The 21,306-nt window shown below is 38.3% G+C and overlaps 1 protein-coding gene and 1 pseudogene across 1 annotated transcript; both read left to right on the forward strand.

Moving 5' to 3' along the window:
• The first annotated feature begins 281 nt into the window (after nt 1-281).
• Nucleotides 282-1,299, forward strand: LOC114086016 (melanoma-associated antigen B10-like; annotated as a pseudogene).
• An 18,532-nt stretch (nt 1,300-19,831) lies between these two features.
• On the forward strand, nt 19,832-20,884 carry LOC114085938 (melanoma-associated antigen B10-like). Its single transcript, XM_027927245.1, has one exon. It carries the CDS (start codon nt 19,832-19,834, stop codon nt 20,882-20,884), a length of 1,053 nt encoding a protein of 350 aa, XP_027783046.1.
• Nucleotides 20,885-21,306: the final 422 nt, after the last annotated feature.

Genomic DNA, 21,306 nt, shown 5'->3' on the forward strand with positions numbered 1-21,306 from the left:
GATGTGGTGGGTAGCAAACTATGACACATCCTAGTTATGTCTCAGGCAGGAGACAAGCAGATCAGAGGTTCAAGGCCGTATAGGTTCCTTGAATAGCATGCGCACATGTATGCACGCACACACACACACACACACACACACACACCACACAAAACATGCAAAAGACCCATCTACAAAGCCAAAGTGTGTGTCTCTCTAGTGAAGAGGAACAAAACACCTAGTCCATTCTTCTCCAGGTCACTAGATCATCTACTTTTGCCTGCTGCACCTGAACAGTCATCATGCCTTCAGGTCAGAAGAGCAAAGTCAAGGCCAGGGAAAAACACCACCAGACTCCAAAAGAATCTAAAGATCTAGTGCATGATCAGGCCACTGTAGCAAAGGAAGATGATTATGCCTATTCCTCTTCTGTTCATTTCAAGGGTATTCCTCATGGTTGCCTTGCTGAGACACTTTATAATCCCCAAGATCCTGGTAGAATCCCATCTACCACCATCACTACTGCAGCTATTTTATTCACAAGATCTGTTGAAAGTATAAACAATAATATAGAGGAAAGGGCAAGATCCCCAGAAAGCCCAGTGGCCACTGAGAACTTTCTCATAGGCCATTTAGATGAGAAGGTAGTAACATTGATGCATTACTTGCTCTTCAAATGAAGGGGCCCATTACAAAGGCAGAAATACTGAAAAATGATATCCAGATTCATAAGAACCACTTTTCCGAGATCCTTAAGAGAGTTTCTGAGCTCCTAGAGTTGGTCTTTGGCCTTGAGTTGAAGTAAGTGGATCCCAAAAGGCACATCTATGTCCTCATCAACAAACTGGAACCAAGCTCTGATGCAAGGGTAAACAAGTGTACCCAAGATGGCCTGCTAATGACTATCCTAGCTGTGATCTTCACAAAGGGAAACTATGCCTCTGAGAAGCAAGTCTGGTAAGTGTTAAATATGATGGGATTCTATGAAGGAAAGGAGCACACTTCACTTTTGGGGATCCCAGGAAGCTGATCACCAGAGATTTAGTGAAGGAAAAGTACCTGGAGTATCGGCAGGTGGCCAACAGTGAACCTCCATGCTATGAATTTCTGTGGGGCCCAAGAGCTCATGCTGAAACCAGTAAGATGAAAGTCCTGGAGTTTTTGGCCAAGATCCATGATTCTGTTCCTATAGCCTGCTATGAGGAAGCATTGAGAGATGAGGAAGAAAGAGCCTGAGCCAAAGCTGAAGCAAAGGCTTGCATTAGTGCCCTGCCCAATGTGCACTCTAAGGCCACATCCAGGAGTTCTTCCCACCCTTAGTAAAGTCTAAGTCAGATTCATCTCTAGGAAATTGATAAGTTTATAATATCAGTAGTGTAAGGTCAAGGTGGGGCTGAAGACAATACAGCATGTAACATGTTGGTGTTTATATTCTATGTAGTATTTTTAATAATTTGTTTAAGGCAATGTTCCTTTTATTAGAAATCTGAGTAACTTTAGAATCTAAGTTTATGAATGACATTGCTCAACCTTTTTCTGTATATGAGATTTAATAGTGATTTATTATTTTGTTTATTATTATTATTATTTTGTAACAGGGATTGAACCTAGGGCCACTCAACTGCTGAGCCACATCCCCAGCCCTTTTTATATTTTATTTTGAGACAGGATCTTGCTAAGTTGCTTAGGGCCTTGTTAATTGCTGAGGCTGGCTTTAAACTTGCAATCTTGCTGCCTCAGCCTCCCAAAGATGTTGGGATTAAAGGCATGTGCCACCATACCCAGCTTATTTTGAAAATCAAATTGAGAAGCTCTCCATCTTATTTAGTGATTTGGAAAAAGATACCATGGTAGTAAATTAAGCATTTCCTTAGACATATGAAAGAATGGGACAATGTAATAATGAGGATCATGAAACAGATAAAACAAGATAAAAAATGATTAGTTATTGCATTCCCTATTCACTTTTACTCGATTGCCCTATAAGATTAAAGCATACACACTTTAGCTGCACACAGTGGTACATGCCTGTAATCCCAGTGGTTTTGGAGGCTGAGGCAGGAGGATCACAAGTTCAAGGCCAGCCTTGGCAATTTAATTAGGTCCTAAGCAACTTAGTGAGAACTTCTCTTGCCGCAGTCTGGCTGGGCACAATCAGGAGCCACTTGTCAAAAGAAACTAACTTTATTTTTAGAACCACACACGCCAAACAAAACAGCCTCTCAGGAAAAACCCTCAGAGCCTCAACTGCCACCACCGGCTTTCCACAAGCCTCTCTCTCCCACACAAGCTTCTCCCCACCTCCCACAATCCTCCAGCTCTTGAGGCTGATTGGCTGGGTCCCGTGGGCGGAGCCAAAAAAGTCCCCCAATGAGCAGCTCCGTGGTCTGAAAGGGCAGGGAAACAGTCCAATGAGCATCACCGCAGAGGAGCCAATCAGCTAGATGTTGCTGGGGCCGAGGAGCCAATCAGCTAGATGTTGCTGGGGCCGCTGTGAGCCAATCATCAGCCGGTAGCTGGAAGTTTGCTGGCAGCTGGAAGTTTGCTGGGGCCCCTTCGGCTGTGGCTCTCAACATTCTCTCAGAAAAATGAACTAGGACTGTGGCTCAGTGGTTAAGCACTCTGGGGGTTCAATCCCTGGTACAAATACAAACAAACAAACACACACACACACACACACACACACTTTAGATAGATTATTCAAGAATATGGGATAATTACATAGTAACAAAGTAGACCAACTGCACACTAACTCATTTATTACTCTAACATTAATTGAACTAGGAATGCTTGAACTAGGAATGACAGAATAAACAAGACCTATCTATGCCCAATAAATTTTAGAATCTAGGAGTAGACATTACATGGGGAGATATAAGATCTAAAGGACAAGTCAAAAGAAAGAGTGAGGATGTAGGGGAAAATGTATCTAGAGGACAGCATCTAGTATAAATTGCTTGAGGCAAGTGATTTGGGGCATTGGGAAAATGCAAGTCCTTCAGAGGTATCAGTTTTAAATTAAGTTGGGTAAGATTATTCAGATGAAGCTCTGAGTGGTGAGCAGGGACCATCCTCCTAGAAGATGTGACTACAGTTGAAAGACTAAAGCCTGTAATGGAAAAACAAACAAACTACTTATTAGTATTTGCTTAGGATAATTTCTCCAGAGAGAAGTTTCTACCTGGGGCAGGAATGGAAAGTGCCCTGTGTTCTCTCTACTCCAGTGCAGTTGAACATGATGTACAAACTAGATATTCTATACACATCACTTCCTACAAGTTTCTGTGAAATTAGGATAATTCTGTCTTTTGGGGTGGGTACTGGAGATTGAATTCAAGGACACTAGACCACTGAGCCACATCCCCAGCCCTATTTCATATTTTATTTAGAGACAGGGTTTCACAGAGTTGCTTAGTGTCTTGCTTTTGCTGAGGCTGGCTTTGAACTCTCGATCCTCCTGCCTCAGCCTCTCCAGTCGCTGAGATTATAGGCATGCACCTTGGCACCTGGCAGTATATTTTTTATTTTGAGATAGAGTCTCACCAAGTTGCTGAGGCTGGCCTTTAACTTAGAATTCTCCTTCCTCAGCCTCCCAGGTCACTAGGATTACAGCTGTTCTCCACTGTATCCAGCTTGAAACAAGGCTTCTTGCTACATCATTCCATGGCAAAAGATGAGAGGATGACAGGGACAGAAAAGGGGCCTAAACTTACTCTTTCATTTAGAATATCCCTACTCACAGAATAATAACATAAATCCCAGAATAGTGGCATTAATCCATTAATGATTGGAGAGCCCTCATGGTGCAATCATTGCTCATCAGTCTCCACCTCCCAAAAGCATTGCACTAGGGATTAACTTTCCAAAACATGTTTGTTTGGAGGACACATTCAAATCATAGCAGAGTTCATTCTATTAATAGAGTATTTAAACTAGCTTATCTTGAGCATAATTTGGCAAACTCAAAGCTGAAGGATACATGTTTTGATGCAAGTGAGAAAGCATTTTACACATTTTCTAGGAGTCTTGAGTTGCATCCAGTTGGGGAAGATTCTCCCAAGCATGATCAATTGATCAAAAGATAGATTGATTGATCTTCAGTAACTTTTGTTTGCTTAGAAACATTCTAGCTGATAATGGTGTCCCATGTTCTAGAGGACTGCATATTCTCTTGACATCCCCAGGATTAAAATTAAACTAAAACTTTCCAAGAAGGGAGCTCAGTAATGCTTGCAATAAAAATATATATTATTATTTACTAGTAACTGTCAAGAGACTCATACAGGCTGGCATTGGACAGATTTCTTATATGTTACTTACATTCCAACAGTAAAACTTCATATATATACATGAGCCAGAGAACAAGATAACTTTGAGCCCACATCACAGATACAAACCTTGAGTTTGTGGAACTTTTCAATTTTCTTGAGTTCACATGGTTCATAAGAAACAGGGCCAAGGAAAAACTCCCGGTCTGTATTCTTTTACAGCCCACACTTTTCTTTTCCTTTCAGACTGAGGCATATTTTGGATCTCTTAATTCATTTCTCTTCTTACTACTTCAACATCACAACATATAAAGACCCTGTAGCCAAATACCAAAGCAGGCTTAACGAAGGAAGGTGAGAATGAGACTCAGGCTGTGGGGCTCATTTGTCTGGGTTCCTCATGCCCTTAGCTCTAGGGCTTCTCAGGAACTGACTCTACCTCTGACCCAGAACCTGTTCCCAGTCCCAGCATTTTCCTGCATTACTGAGTCCTTCCCCTTGCTCCTTGGTCTTCCCTACTGTGCTCTCCTGTCCAAACTGAAACTGACCTGCTGGTCAGCTCTTCACAGCAGCCTCTTCTGTTCCCAGAGGAAGAAATAGCCCAGACTCCCCTGCCTTTTCACCTGACACAAAGGGTTCCAATTTCATAGAGGTCCTGCCTTCCTCTGAATGTCTTATGACAGCAACAGCTCCTACCATGTAATCAATCAGTTTCTACAGTGAGGCTTAGAGACATCTTCATCTCTTTGAGTGTCTTTATTACACTTTAAAAGTGTTTTCAAATCCAAAGGTGAGAAGAGTCTGATTTGGTGCAGATTCTATTGATATTATTCCCTGAAGTAGAGGTATAATACTGAAATAAAGAGGAGGTATTACAAAGCAGATGAAATTAGAAAAAGAAGTGGTTCTAATCTGACAACTTTTTTGAATCTGACTACTGAATCCACACATTAATATGTGAACTTAAAACAAAAATCTCAGGCTGGGAATATAGCTCAGTTGGTAGAGTGCTTACCTTGCATGTATCAAGGCCCTGGGTTCAATTCCCAGCACCACAAAACATAACAAAACCCCCAAATCTGCTTCTTGAGTGATTAGATAAGGAAGTACCAATGAAGTCACTGTGATATTTTAGACACTTAATTTTTATAAACTCTGTAGTCTTTCTAGGAAGCTGTGGTAGTTTTCTATGGCTGCTAAAGCAAATTGATACAAATTTAGTTGTTTAAAGAAGCACACATTTATTATGTCTATAAATATTAGCTATATTTCCATAGGTGTGAAGGATGAGATGATTCTGCTAGATTCTGGACTCACTTTACCCCAAGGCTCAAATCAGGCTTTCAGCTGGCAGTTACCTTATCATAGGCTTTCAGGAGAATCTTCTCAGCTCATTCAAGTTGCTGCAGAATTCAGTTCTTTGCAGTAATATGACTGAGACCGTGCTTCCTTGCTGTCATTCAGTTGGCACTGCCAGATTTTCTTAAGGCCTCCTTCCAGTCCCTGCATGTGGATCTACACATTTTGAGTCCTTTTCATACTTGGAGTCTAACTTCCCCTTCTGCTGCATCTCTCTCTCCTGCCTCCAGTCAGAGAAAGTTCTCTGCTTTTAAGTTCTCATGTCATTAGCTTGGGTCCACTTGGATAATCCCATATATCTTTATTTTCTTTTATTTTATAATTAATGTACATTCAAAGTGCCTTTGGCCATGTACCATAACATATTCATGTTTCGGTGACAAGGGTATGGGAATCTTTGTGGAACAATTACTTAGCCTACCATCAATGTGGATATTGTCTCCCTGGCAGATATGTCAACTTTGATAAGAAAATTTTTTTAAAAATTCACCATCATTCTGATTCTTGTCTGTATTTAGCACAGGGGAAAAAATCTCAATTTTCAATGTGCCTAAGGGCACCAGTATAACTATGGTCAGGCACGATGAGCAGGAAACAGAGTCGTAAGTAATGATTTAGACCGTGAACATAAAGGAAGAAGAAATTTCGTCACATATTGAGATTAATGTAAAGGTCAATGAAGAAAGGTGCTATTTGGTGATGAGGGGAAAAATCTTACTAAGATTTGCATGTTCCTTTAGAAAATTGAGATGACACCATATTTGAAAAAACTTGTCATGTCATGCACTAAAAAATTGCACAGGAATTTTGGTCTTATCAGAAACTTCTCTGAGAATGAAGAGGTTGTTGTCATGATACATTTCTATAGTCACTTTTCAACAGGTGCATTTTAATAATAAGTAATAGTGGGAAACATTATGCCATGCTATACATGCACATGACATAGTTTGATCAATTTCATTCCCTAGTAACTTTTTTCTTCCACTCCTTCCTCCCATATCCCCTTACTCTACTTATCTCCCTTCTGTTGTTGTTGTTGTTATTATTATTTTAATTAGCACATTATGATTACATATATAAACAGGATTCCTTGAGGTGTATTTGTACATGGACATAACATAATTTGGTAGATTTCATTCCCTAGGACTTCCTCATGCCCTCCCACCTCCCTCCCTTTCAATCCCCTTTCTCTACTCTATTGATTTCCCTTCTATTTTCCTAAGATCCTTCTTTTATTCCTTTTTTTCTCTCTCTTGAGCTTCCACATATGAAAAGAAACGTTCAACACTTGACTGTCTGATTCTGGCTTATTTTACTTAGCATGATATTCTCCAGATCCATCCATTTGCCAGCAAATGCCATAATTTCATTCTTTATAGCTGAATAAAATCTCATTGGGTATATGTACCACATTTTCTTTATCAGATTATCAGTTGACAGTCACCTATGCTGCTTCCATAACTTGTCTATTGTGAATTAAATTGCTATAAATATTGGTATGCATATATCATATAGTATGCTTACTTTAGTTCTTTGGAATAAATGCCAAGGAGTGAGATAGCTGGATCATATGGTAATTCCATTCCTTGTCTCTTGAGAAATCTTTATACTGCTTTCCAAATTAGTTTTACCAATTTTGCACCGAAAATACACAGGGGTAACTTTTTTCCCCACACCCTAGCCAGTAATTATTTTTAGTTATATTCTTGATGGTTGCCATTCAAACTAGAGTGAGATGAAATCTCAGTGTAGTTTTGATTTGCATTTCCCTGATTAGTAAGGAGGTTGAAATTTTTCATGTTTTTTGAACATTGGTATTTCTTCCTTTGAGAAATGTCTTTTTAGATCACTTGGCCACTTACTGATTGGGCGATTTTTTTGGCATTAATTTTTTTTTGAGTTTTTAAAAATATATCCTGGGGCTGGAGTTGTGGCCCAGTGGTAGAGCACTTGCCTAGCATGTGTGAAGCACTGGGTTCAATTCTCTGCACTGCATATAAATAAGTTAATAAAATAAATGTCCACCAACATCTAAAAATATTTTTAAAATGTACTCTGAATGTTAATTGCCTGTAAAGGGGTAGGTGATACAGATTTTTCTCCCATTCTGTAGGTGCTCTCTTCACATTCTTGTTTCCTTTGCTATGCAGAAACTTTTTAGTTTGATTCCATGAAATGAATTCTTGGTCTTATCTCTTGAACTTTAGGTGTCTTATTGAAAAAAGACAGTGCCTATGCCAATACATTGGAGTGTTGATCCTATGGGTTTTTTTGGGGTTTTTTCCTAGCAATTTCAGATTTTCTTGTCTAATTTCTAGGCCATTGGTACACTTTAAATTGCTTTTTTTGGGGGGTACAGGTTAAAAGATAAGGATCTAGTTTTATTCTTCTACATATGGATAGTCAGTTTGTTAAAAATATTATCTTTTCTCCAATGTATGCTTGTGGTACCTTTTTCAAGGATCAGATGACTTTTTTATATGAGTTTTTCTCTGTGTGACTTCTAGTCTATTTCATTGGTCTTCATGTGTATTTTGATGCCATTATCATGCTGTTTTTGTTCCTAAAGTTCTGTAGTATAATTTTACATCTGATACTGTGATGCCTCCAGCATTGCTCTTATTGCTCAGGATTGCTTTTTTCAATTTTGGGTCTTTTATTCTTCCAAATGAATTTTGGGGTTGCTTTTTTCTAGTTCTCTGAAGAATGTCATTGATATTTTGATGGGGATTGCATTGAATTTATAGGTTGCTTTTGGTGGATGCCATTTGGGCAATATTAATTCTGCCTATCCAAGAACATGGGAGGTTTTTCCATCTTCTAAAACCTTCTTCAATTTCTATATTCAGTGTTCTATAGTTTCCATTTTAGGGTGTCTTTCACCACCTTGATTAAATTTATTCCCAGGTATTTTAAAGGCTATTGAAAATGAAATTGTTTTCCTGATTCCTTTCTTAGCAGATTCATTATCAACATATAGGAAAGCTGTTCATGTTTATATGTTGATTTTGTATCCTGCTACATTGCTAAATTTGTTTCTCAGCTCTAGAAGTCTTCTGCTGGCTTTTTGTTGGGGGGAGGGGACTTCTAAGTATAGGATCATGTCATCAGCAAACAGAGATAATTTGATGTCTTTTCCTATTTGTATCCCTTTAATTTCTTTCTCTTGCCTGATTGCTCTGGCTAGAATTTCAAGAACTGTATTCACTGAGAGTATTGAGAGTAAACATCTTTTTCTTTGTTTCTGATTTTAGAGGAAATGGTTTCAGTTTTTCTCCATTAAGTATGATATTAGATTTGGGTTTAACATATATAGCCTTTATGATGTTGAGGTAAGTTCCTTATATCACTAGTTTCTTTGGTATTTTTAGCATTAATGGGTGCTGATTTTTAATCAAATGCTGTTTCTGCATCTATTGAGATAATCATGTGATTTTTGTCCTTGATTCTATTTATGTAATAAATTGCATTTGTTGTTTTGCATACGTTGAACCAACCATACATCTCTGGGATGAAACTCACTTGATCATGGTGTGCTATCATTTCAATGTGGTTTCAAATATAGTTTGGTAATCTTTTATTAAGGATTTTTTCATCTATGTTCATTAGGGATATTGGCATATCATTTTTATTCCTGGATGCGTCTTTGTCTGTTTTTGATATCGGGGTTATACTGGCTTCATAGATTATATAGTGGTGTGGGCTGGGATTGTAGCTCAGTGGTAGAGCACCTGCCTGACATATGTGAGGCTATGGGTTCAATCCTCAGCATCACATAAAAATAACTATATCTACAATTAAAATATTTTTTTAAATATATCTTGGTGCATTCCCTCCCTTTAAATTTTGTAGACTAATTTGGTGAAGATTGGTGTTAATTCATCTTTAGAGTTCTGGTAGAAGTTTACTAAAAATATGTCTGGTCCAGGACTTTACTTTGTTGGAAAGCTTTTAATTGATATTTAAATTTTATTACTTGATAATTGTTGGCTTAGCTTTTTTATATCTTCCTGATTCAATTTGGGCATGTCATGTAACTAGAAATTTGTCAATTTTCTATATATTCTGGTTTGTTGAAGTATACATTTTCAAAAGATTTTCTAACGATTCTTGAGATTTCAAAAGTGTCTATGGTGATATTTCCTTTTTCATCTTTAGTTTTGTGAATTTGAATCTTCTTTCTCTCTCTCTCTCTCTCTCTTTTTTTTTTTTTTTTTTTTGGTTTGGCTAAGGGTTTACAATCTTGTTTCAAAGAACTGTTTGTTACATTGATATTTGTAATTTTGAAATTCTCTATTGTATCAATTTCAGCTCTGATCTTAACTATTTCCTGTCTTCTATTGGCTTTGAAAATCATTTGTTACTGCTTCTCTAGGGTCTTGAGATGTAACATTAGATTGTTTATTTGGATCTTTTTTTTAAAGAAATTTTTTTAGTTGTAGATGCACACAATACCCTTATTTATTTTTTTATGTTGCTGAAGCTTCAACCCAGTGCCTCAGACATGTTATGCAAGCGCTGTACCACTGAGCCACAACCCCAAACCCTTTATATTTTTTAAATGTAGGCATTTAGTGCCATACTTTCCTCTTAGAACTGCACTCATAGTGTCTTGGAGATTTGGATACATTGTAGCACTATTCTTTTTTTTTTTTTAGTTGTAGTTTGACACAATACCTTTTATTAATTCATTTATTTTTATGTGGTGCTGAGGATCGAACCCAGGGTCTTGCACATGCGAGGCGAGTGCTCTACCACTGAGCAACAACCCCAGCCCTGTAGCACTATTCTTGTTTGATTCTAGGAACTTTTAAATTTTTCCTCTCATTTCATCTATGGTTCATTTCTTGTTCAAAATGGTATTAATCAATCTCTACATATTTATGTGGTTTCTATAACTTTTCTTTTGGTTGATTTCTAATTTCATTCCATTGTGATCTGATAAGATGCAAAGTACAAATCGATTTTTAAAAAAACATTTGCTAAGACTTGCGTTGTAACTTGAAATACTTTCTATTTTGGAGAGAGTTTCATTGAGATGCTGAGAATAAAGTAAACTCAACTGCTATTGGGTGGAATACACTATAAATGTCTGTTAGATCCACTTGATTTATAGTATTAATTAGGTCAGAAATGACTTAATTGATTTTATGTCTGGATGACTTATCTGTTGGTGAGAGGGGTGTGTTTAAGTCACCCAGCATTATCTTATTGGAATCTATCTCAGACTGAATCCCAAGGAGTGTTTGCTTTACATGGACCAACATTTGGGGCACTAATGTTTACTAGTTTTATATCTTCTTGCTGGATAATTCCCTTTACCAGTATGTAGTAACCTTCCTTGCCTGCTCCGATTAATTTTTGCTGGAAATTTGCTTTTTCAGATATGAGGATAGCTACTCCTGCTTGGTTTTGTACTCCATTTACATGGAATATCATTTTCCATCCTTTCACTTTCAGCCTGTTAATATATTTGCTTGTAATATGAGTTTCTTGCAAACAGTATATATTGGTTCTTATCTTTCAATCCTCTCTGCCAGTCTATGTCTTTTCATTAGAGGGTTCAGACAATTTACATTCAGTTATTATGTAGATATATTTATTATTTCCTGCCATTTTATTTTGTTTCATACATTTAATTTGATCTTAATTTTATGTTTATCTGCTTTGCTAGTTAGCTTCATCCACTCAATAGTTCTAGGGATTTTTGTTTGTTTGTTTGTTTGTTTTTAAGTTCATCAGTAATGTAGTATTTCTTTAAGTATATTCTGTACTGCTGACTTAATGGTCACAAATTGTTTTAGGTTATCCTTATCTTGGAAATTTTTTCTTTCTTGCTTGCTTTTAAATATTTTATTAGTTGTTGGTGGAACTTTATTTATTTTTGTGTGGTGCAGAGAATCAAACCCAGTGCCACACACATACTAAGCAAGCACTCTACTGAGCCACAACCCCAGCCCCGTCCTTTTTTTTTTTTTAGTATATATATTTTAGTTGTGGATGAACCTTTATTTTATTTATTTATTGATATGTGGTACTGAGAATTGAACCCAGTGCCTCACACATGCTGGACAAGCACTCTATAACTGAGTCACATCCCCAGCCCTGGAAAGTTTTTATTTTCTTCTTCTATTCTAAATGAACATTTTGGTGGATATAGCAATCTTGGCTGGCATTTGTTTTCTTTCAGAGTCTGGATTATCTCATGCCAATTTCTCCTGGCCTTTAGTGTCTGAGAAGTCTGAAGTGTGTCTTATTTGTTTACCTCTAAATGTGATCCAACATTTTCCTCTTGTGGCTTTTAATATTCTATCTTTATTATATAGGTTAGGCATTTGATTATGATATGTCTCGGTGGGGTTCAGTTTTGGTCTTGTCTATTTGGGTTTCTATGTGCTTCCCATATGTGAATGCCCATCCCCTTTCTAAGGTGTAGACATTTTCTGCTCTCATTTCACTGAAAATGTTCTTAATGCCATTACCTTTTGTATTAATCTCTTTTTCAATTTTAATGTCTCTTAAGTTTGTTGCTTTAATGTTGTCCCAGACTTCTTGTATATTCTGATGATTTTTTTTTCTTACTGCTTACTGATCTACATGGTTATTTACCCTGTCTTCAAGGTCTGAAATTCTTTTTTCTACATAATCTAATCTGTTAGTGATACATTCAACTGAATGCTGTATTTGATTTATGGTTTCTTTCATTTTCAGGTCTGATTAGATTCTTTTAAGAATCTCTATCTCCTTATTAAAATAATTTTCACCTCTGGTATTTTCTCTGTTATTGTTCCTTATATCTTCTTTTGGGTCATTAATCCTTTAAATAATCATTTTTTTGTAAACTTTCTCTGGAATTTCATCCCTTTAAATATGTGTGGATCCTTTTGATGGGGGATTGTAAATTGGGGGGGGGCTTTTTGCCTGTTTCTTCATGTTTAGATAGATAGATTACTCTTCCTCATTTATGAGGGGGTAATAGATATATCATTGTAATAATTCCTATGTTGTCAGTATATTTTAGCTTCAATGCTGTGGACCCAAGTCTCCTATTTTTGTCCAGTCTATCACTTGGTGACAGGTTTTACTGAATACCTTTAATATTCAATTTCCTTTATTGCCCAGCTCTTCATTTTTCTCTTGCAAGTGCTTCAGTTGTGCTGCTTCTAATGTGCATTGATTAATGCAGCTTTAGCCAGACTTTTTAATAATTACTTTTTTGTTTCATAGTTATGAAACATGTAACAGTTCATGAGGGAGACTCTATTTCTTGTTGTGCTTTCCTCGCTTGGCACATGAGAAGATTATTTTATTCCCAGTCCACCCACATGTAGTTGGAAATGGCCTTGTGGGGGGTTCTCAAGATGGCAAAAATAGAAGCGGTCACTTTCTTGGTTGTTCCGTGGAGTGAAACCAAGAAAGTAGACAGGCAACTTCTCAGCAAAGTAGGTGAACCCAAAAAAAGGTGGGGGAACTTTACTGGAATTTAAAACTGGACATTCAAAGCAGACTGGGAATTCAGAAGGTTGGAGATAATAAAATAAGGAAGAAATCCCCAACAGCACAGCCATTGCTGCAGCTGGGCCAGAAGCACTAGCCAGAGGAGTTCCTCCACAAGCAAGGTGGAGGGATAAGGAAAAAAAAGGAACCCAAATTTCTAGGAGACCTGAGGCATGTCTTGGTACAGAGCATTTAGAGATCAAGGACATTGCCTAACTAAACTGAAAGGTGAGCTGCACAATATCCTTGTGGGAGAAAGAAGCTGCCATCTCTCCAGGAGGCATGTGGAGGACAAAAGAAGGAACCATTTTGCAGCTGGTGTGGGGCCGACAGCTGAGTGAGCCAATTCCTGGAAAACTTGAGTTTGGCCTGAAATACAGTCCCAGTAAACACACACTGAACACCACAGAGAGTGCTTAAATGAACAGTATAAAATCAAACGTGGAGCGAGGTTTAGCCAGTGGACAACTGGTCATGGAAGCCCACCTGGCTCTACCCTTCCCCCTCCAACCCGGCTGCTTTCAGGACAGGCTGGGAGAGATGTGTCTGGTGGGGAATTTGGAAGGGCAAGTGTGGGAGAGAATTGAGTTTGGAGACTGAACTCAAGACCAGGAAATGTGGGGGCTGCCAGTGACATAGGGGACTAAGAATTAGCTCCTCCACTACACAAGTGAAACCCAAGAGGGATCTCTGGGGTACTGTCTTCCAGTGTGTACTGGCAATTACTGGGCCCTAGAGTTCGGCTGCTTTAAATCTCCAGACCAATTGGCATTCAGCAAAGAGCCTGGAGCCCACCTAAACTTAAATCCTGCCTTGAGGAATTCCACCTATGGGATTACCTCTCTGGAAGGTGGAACATCACACTCCAGATGACCCCACCTAAAACTGGTGAGAAGCTGAGAATCTTTTGAACTCCAATGTAAAGAATTCTTTAACTTTTCAACAAGATTTTTCTCCCTCTCTCTCTTTTTTTCTTTGTTTAATTGTAACTTTAATATTATACAGACATTTATATATGCTCATATTTGTTTTTCTTTTCATTTTTAGCATTTTTGAAGACAGTTATTTTTCATGGATCATTTTTTGAGGACTACAATGTTTGATTGTTATATTTTAGTTTTGCTTTGTACTCTTTTATTCTTTTTTTTTAATTTTTACTTTACATATATATTTTTCTTTTTTAATTTTTACTTTACATATATATATTTTTCTTTTACTTTACATATATATTTTTCTTTATATATTTTTAATTTACATATATATTTTCCTGTTTCCCTTGATTATTTTCTCTTTTCTTCTGTTAAGAGTCAATCTCTATTGTTCTTTCACTCCTTTACTTTTTTACTTCTATCTTTTCTCCTCCTCCCTCATAATCATCACATCCTATATAAACTCTGCTCTCTCCCTGTTCATCACAAGAATTCACAAGTAAAAAGCCTGAACTACAAAACATTTTTAATAAGATATTTCATGAAGAAGAAATGAAAAATAAAAGTGAAAACTAGCAGAGGGAAGAATTATGCTAGAAGAATAGTTAATCAGAGGATAAATTAATTCAAAGTAAAAACCAGAGATAAATCAAAATGGAATGTGATAAAAATCATTTCTCAAAAATAGCATTGGGGCTGGGGATGTGGCTCAAGTGGTAGCGTGCTCACCTGGCATGCATGGGGTGCTGGGTTCGATCCTCAGCACCACATAAAAATAAAATAAAGATGTTGTATCCACCAAAAAAAAACTTAAAAAATAAATATTAAAAAATTCTTTTTCTCTCTTTAAAAAAATAATAACATTGACTATAAATGGCCTAAACACATCAATCAAAAGACATATACCATCAGATTGGATTTAAAAACAAGACCCAACAATATGCTGTGTTTAAAAGACTCACCTCATAGGCAAAGACACCCACAAACTGAAGGCAAAAGGAGGGGGAAAAAACATATCATTCTCATGGATCTCATAAACAAGCAGGGTTTCTATCCTCATATCAGATAAAGTGGACTTCAAGCCAAAGTTAATCAGAAGAGAAAGAAGGACATGTCATACTGCTTAAGGGAACTGTACATCAACAAAACATTACAATAGGAAATATTTATGCACCAAACAATGGAGCATCTATATACATCAAACAAAGCCTTCTCAGTTTCAAGAATCAAATAGACCACAACACAATTATACTGGGTAACTTTAACCTGCCTCTGTCACCACTGGGTATATCCTCTGAACAAAAATAAAATAAAGAAGCTATAGAACTAAAAAATACAATTGAAAATTTAGACTTCACAGACATATGTAGAATATTTCATCCATCAACAACTGAATACACTTTCTTCTCAGCAGCACATGGATCCTTCTCTAATATAGACAATGTTATGTAAGCTATCACATATATTGGCATTAAATTGTAACATTACCTTAATATATTTTTAGCATCTGTAGAGTTATGATAGCTCCCTTTCCATTAATATTAATTTTTGTGTTCTTGCTTTTTTCTTGATTAGATTTGTTTGATTTTTATCAACTTTCAGCTGTATTCTTTCTTCTCTATTTCATATATTTCTGCTCCTACTCTTATTTTTTTTTCTTCCTACTATCTTATTTGAAAATAATTTGATTGTTAATCTAACTTCTTTATGATACAAGTATTTTAAGTTACAAATGTTCATCTGAGTACTGTTTCATCCCAGAGATTCTGATATTTTAAGCTTTTATTATCACTTAGTTCAAAGCACCTTTTATTTACTTTTCTTGTGCTTTCTTCCTTGACCTGTGAGATATTTATAAGTGTGCCATTTAATTTTGAAATAGTTGACATGTGGGAGTGGGGTTCCATGTATCTTAAAGTGATTGATTTCTAATGTAATCAATCATGCAGGAAACAAAATCTGTATGATTTCAAATTTTAAAAAGTTATGAAAATGCTTTTTATATTTATATTGATTGTATTGGTTACATATGTGTCAAAACATGTTCTTCCCCTACCCTTGACACTGAAATAAATGAATGAAGAAACTGTCCATACAGATTTACCTCATTTTTATTAATATTTTTTTAGTTGTAATTGGACACAATACCTTTATTTTATTTATGTGGTGCTGAGGATTGAACCCAGAGCCTTGCACATGCTAGGCAAGTGCTCTACTGCTGAGCCACAACCTCGTCCCCCTCACGTTTAAAATCACTTTGTATATGCAATAATTAACCACTCATTTCTTGATAGATGTGTAAGTTGTTTCACATTTGCTACTTTGATTGAAATATATATCACTGAACATAAATTTTTGGACAAATATTGTTATTTCATTATTTTAAAGATGCTTTTAAAAGTTTAAATTAGGTTCAAGTTGAAAGTGTGATGACTTGAAATTTTTGGATTATTAAAATTCCTTCCCAAAAAAGGGTTGCATATTCTCACAAATATTTTATTTGATTAATTTAAATTTGGGGAAAAATTTTGGCAAAATTATTGTCTGTTATTGTCTATTATTTCAATTGTCTGTTTTCTCAGTAGTTTTAACACAAAATGAAACTAATCCCTAATCTATAAAGCAGGATATATGCAGTGATGACTTGAGCACTAGGATTCTTCTGAGAACGTGCTTTTAATTCTGATATGTCAAAACAGAATTTTAATTCTGATAATGTCAAAGATATTTCTCTTTACTTTTGGGAGTAATTTGGACAAAATGATCAGGTATCAGAATGGGCCAACAGACGAAAACCTTAGTTCATGAGGTTATTTCAAGCAAAACAGACAGCAGAATAATTGCAAACACTCATGCCAGAGATCACAAGCTAAACCATGTTCATACAGCCTAGGGCACCTGGCAGTCATGGGTGTATAACCAGGGTTTAACATTAGGAAATAAAGTGTCAGAGGAGAGAAGATTGAGAAACTTCAGACAACTTTCTTGTTAGTTAAGGGTCTTTACCTTAATTTTAGGCAGGATCTGAAACTCTTTTCTCAGCTGATTTGACACCACCTCTCTAAGACCAATCCCTTTACTTCCCTGAGGTATGAACGCAGATGGGTATCAGGGTACATCAATTTCTGCAATCCTTATATAGGCTCTCCCATGGTTTACACATGGCTGAATTTGAGAAGATCCTCCCAGCAGAAGAGAGTGATTCCTCACATAATCCTGCTCTGCTCTCAGTTCTGGTCAACCCTGAGCTGGGATTTCCTTGAACTGCCCCTCTGGGGACTCAGGAAATTAAGGGCATTGGTCCTGAGTATTTTCCCAAAGTCTGTTAAGAGTGAGGTCCAAGATGCTAACGGAATGTTAGGACTCTGTTTGATTTCTGAAGAAACCACACATGCAAGACAGACAAAGAGGCACAGTGACCCACCCCAGCTATCAGCTCTGCCCCTCCTGGTGGAGGGGGCTCAGATGTTCCTTTACTATTTCTTCTGAAAACTGAAGGGTAACATGAGGATGCCTTTCATTTAAGGCTAACCCAGGTAATCAGAAAGAAGAGTTCCATCGTAGTGTAAATTTTAAAAATAAGTATAAACAAATAAACAAACAAACTTATATGAGTTCTAAGGAAACCCCCATCTCAGATCAGTGTCAACTCCACAGAGCCCATTCATGTGTAAATCCTGGGAGAACCCACGCAAAGTTTTCAGGAGGTGATGCACCCTGATACTGGCCTTGGGACCTCAGGGAAGTGAAGGATTTTGTCTGAGAGGGGTGGTGTTAAGTCAGCTGAGGGAAGAGTTCCAGATCCTTCTTGAAATTAAGGTAAGTACCCTGATTTAGGTGTGTGGATATCCCCCACTTGACTGGAAGGCGAGAGTTCTGATTCTGCTGTCAGCCCTAGTAGGATCTAGACCAGAATCATAGAACTTAATGATCTCTTAGTAGTTTCTAAATTCCTTCAAAAGGGACTAAGGTGGGTAAGGATATTAGACTAGGGTGTTTTCTTCAAACCAGTAGAGGAAGGGTTCCCAGACTTTAATCAAAGAAAAGATGGAGAACTTGAATGAAGTCTGAGGTAATCAACCACTCTGAACTGAAGGAACATCACAGAGCCCTGCCTCTTGCTCCGGCTGTCTGGGGGAGGGGGGCATGGGAGGATGTGACGCATACCAACTTCCGCCTCTGGCGTTTGAGGGAGATGATAGCGTCTGTGTGAGGTGGCACAGCACCAGGTCAGTTGAGGGAAGAGCCCTAGTCCTTGCCTAGAATTAAGGTAAATAATAAGTTGGGTGTGATGGGACTGCCCACCTCTGACTGGTGGGGCTCCCAGAGTTACCCCGCCTGAGGTCAGTTTTGATAGAAATTAGATTGGAGTCATCAGACATACAGATGATCTCAGAGTCATTACCAAATTCCCTCAGAGGATTTTGAGAGGGCCAGGGTGTTGACTTCAGACCAGCAGAGGAAGGGTTCTCAGGTTCTAATGGGAGAGATTTGATGCAGTTACCCCAAAATGTCCATAAAATCACAGACCCACATTCATACTTCCGGTCCAGAGAGGCTACATATGAGGGTGGATTGATGTAAGGAACCCTGAGTAATGCCTTTGGGGTCTCAGGGAAGTGAATGCCTTAGAATGGGAGCAAGATGGTATTGTCAACATAGGGATGATCCCTCAGCTCTGCTAGGGGTTAGAGTGAGGTGACCGAGTGAGGTCTCAGGGATCCACAAATAAAGGGTACCACACAAAGCCACACCTGCTGTTAGTCCAGGGAGGCTTTGGGGCAAAGCTGTCAGGAGAGGCATTCCCTTACATTGCACTTCAGAAGCCAAGGAAATAAGGTCATTTGACTGAGAGGGTCATCCCCATCTTATTAGGGAGAAGTCCCAGGCTCTTCTAGAAGTCAATGTGAGATCCTGTGTGTAGATTTTCTTGTTAACTCAGGGTCTTTACCTTAATTTTAGGCAGGATCTGGAACTCTTCCCTCACCATTTGACACCAGCTGATTTGACACCACCTCTCTAAGACCTTTACTTTCCTGAGGTTCCAATGCAGGTGTGTAGACTGAGGGGACTACCAATCTCAGAATTGCAAGGGTCACAAAGAGTACTATCTGCACCTTCAGACCTAAATGAACCAAAAGCAGATGTGTTATGCTATGGCTTCCCTGTCTTTTTGGAGTTTTCAGGGACTGAGTCCCTTGCTCAGGGGCAATAGATCTAAAGTCAGAAGAGGGAGGAGTCACAGTTCCTAGCAAAAGTGAAGGTGAAACACTGTGTGATGACTAGGGACATTAATTACCCCAGTACAGATTCCCATGAAGCCTGTGATTTCATCCCTTTGTGTCTCCAGGTAGGTGTGGTGAGGTGAGGTTCCCCTCAGTTCATCCTCTGGAATCTCACAGATATTAGGGTTGTAAAATGAGGGGTCATCATCAAAAAATAGATCATAGGGACCCCAGGTGCTGCTAGGATTCAGTTGATAACCCTTAATGTGAACTAAGGAAGACCCACAACCCAGAACAATGCCATTGCCTTAAGCTCCAGTAAGCTCCAGGTAGATCTGGCATCTAACAACCAAAAGCATACCTTAATTATTTCCACAGAGTCCTAAGGGGACAGACAGGTCACAGAATAGGCACATTGTGAGTTTCTAGAACAGTGATTTCAAGGAAAACTGCAGAGGTAGCCTTCAGTAAAGCCAAGGAGTTGTCTCCTAGTTGAAGTGGCCCAACAGTTTCACTCTCTTTTGTTGTTTGCAGAATACCTGTCTCTCTCCCTACTGCCCGGTCTAAAACCATAATGCCTCGAGGTCAGAAGAGTAAGCTCCATGCTCGTGAGAAACGCCGTCAGGCCCAGACCCAAGAACAGCCATTAGGTCTGGTGGGTGCTCAGGCCACTGCAAGAGCAGGTGGAGAGTTTCACTCCTCTTCCTCCTCTCGTTCCAAGAGTAATCCTCGGAGTTCAGCTGCTGCTAGAACAACTAGCAATCCTCAAGGGTCTTGGAGAGCTGCACCCACCACCACTACTTCTGCTGTTGTTTCATACAGAAGATCTAATGGAAGTGGGAACAACCAAGTGGAGGAAAGGCCAAGCTCTTCTCAAGCCCAGCTTGCCACTGGGCACCTGTCCAGAGGCCGTCTGGATGAGAAGGTAGTTATATTGGTGCATTACCTGCTATACAAGTATCAAATGAAGGAGCCCATTACAGAGGCAGAAATGCTGAGAAACATAATCCAAATGCACAAGAGCCACTTCCTTGAGATCCTGAGGAAAGCTTCTGAGCACCTGGAACTGGTCTTTGGCCTAGACATCAAGGAAATGGATTCCAACAAGCATATCTATATCCTCATCAATAAACTGGAACTAAGCTATGATGCAAGGCTGGGTGACGATGGAGGTGTGCCCAAGACTGGTCTTCTGATGACTATCCTGGGTGTGATCTTCACAAAGGGAAACCGTGCCACTGAGGAGCAAGTCTGGCAAATCTTGAATGCAATGGGCTTATACAGTGGTAGAGAGCACTTTATTTTTGGCGAGCCCAGGAAGCTTATCACCAAAGATTTAGTGAAAAAAATGTACCTGGAATATCAGCAGGTGCCCGACAGTGATCCTCCGCGCTATGAATTCCTGTGGGGCCCAAGAGCCTATGCAGAAACCAGTAAGATGAAAGTCCTAGAGTTTTTAGCCAAAGTCCATGATACCATCCCAAGTGCCTACCAAACCTGGTATGAGGAAGCATTGAGAGATGAGGAAGCAAGAGCCCAAGCCAGAGCTGCAGCAAGGGCTCACATAAGTGCCATAGTTATTGCACGATCCAGGGCCCTGTCCAGTTATTCCTCCCGCCCCAAGTAAATTCACAGTCATTTACCACGTTGTGGTCAAAAAGTCCACAATCTACATAGTGGAAGGTCAAGGGTGGGTCTGGAGACAATACAATGTGTAAAAATGTTATTTTCCCGTTCTCTGTTCCTCAACAAATTTTCAAAAATATTATTCTTGTCATCAGAAGATTAAAGTACCTTCATATATAAACTTATGAATGACATTGCTCAAACATTTATTGCTGTGAATGGAATTGAGTAAGAGGGTTTTTTCTTTTGTAAAACAAATTAGGAAAATTTCCATCATATTTATTCATTTAGGATATGACAGCATGGCAGTAAATTAGGCATTTCCTAAGAATGTAAAAAAACTCAGAATTGTAAAAGTTGATGTCAAGAAATAGAGAAAAAAATAAAAGATCATAAATGGTCTCACTTATCACTGTAATTGTT

This window comes from Marmota flaviventris, chromosome X (assembly GCF_047511675.1).
Source record: "Marmota flaviventris isolate mMarFla1 chromosome X, mMarFla1.hap1, whole genome shotgun sequence".
Classification (NCBI taxonomy): domain Eukaryota; kingdom Metazoa; phylum Chordata; class Mammalia; order Rodentia; family Sciuridae; genus Marmota; species Marmota flaviventris.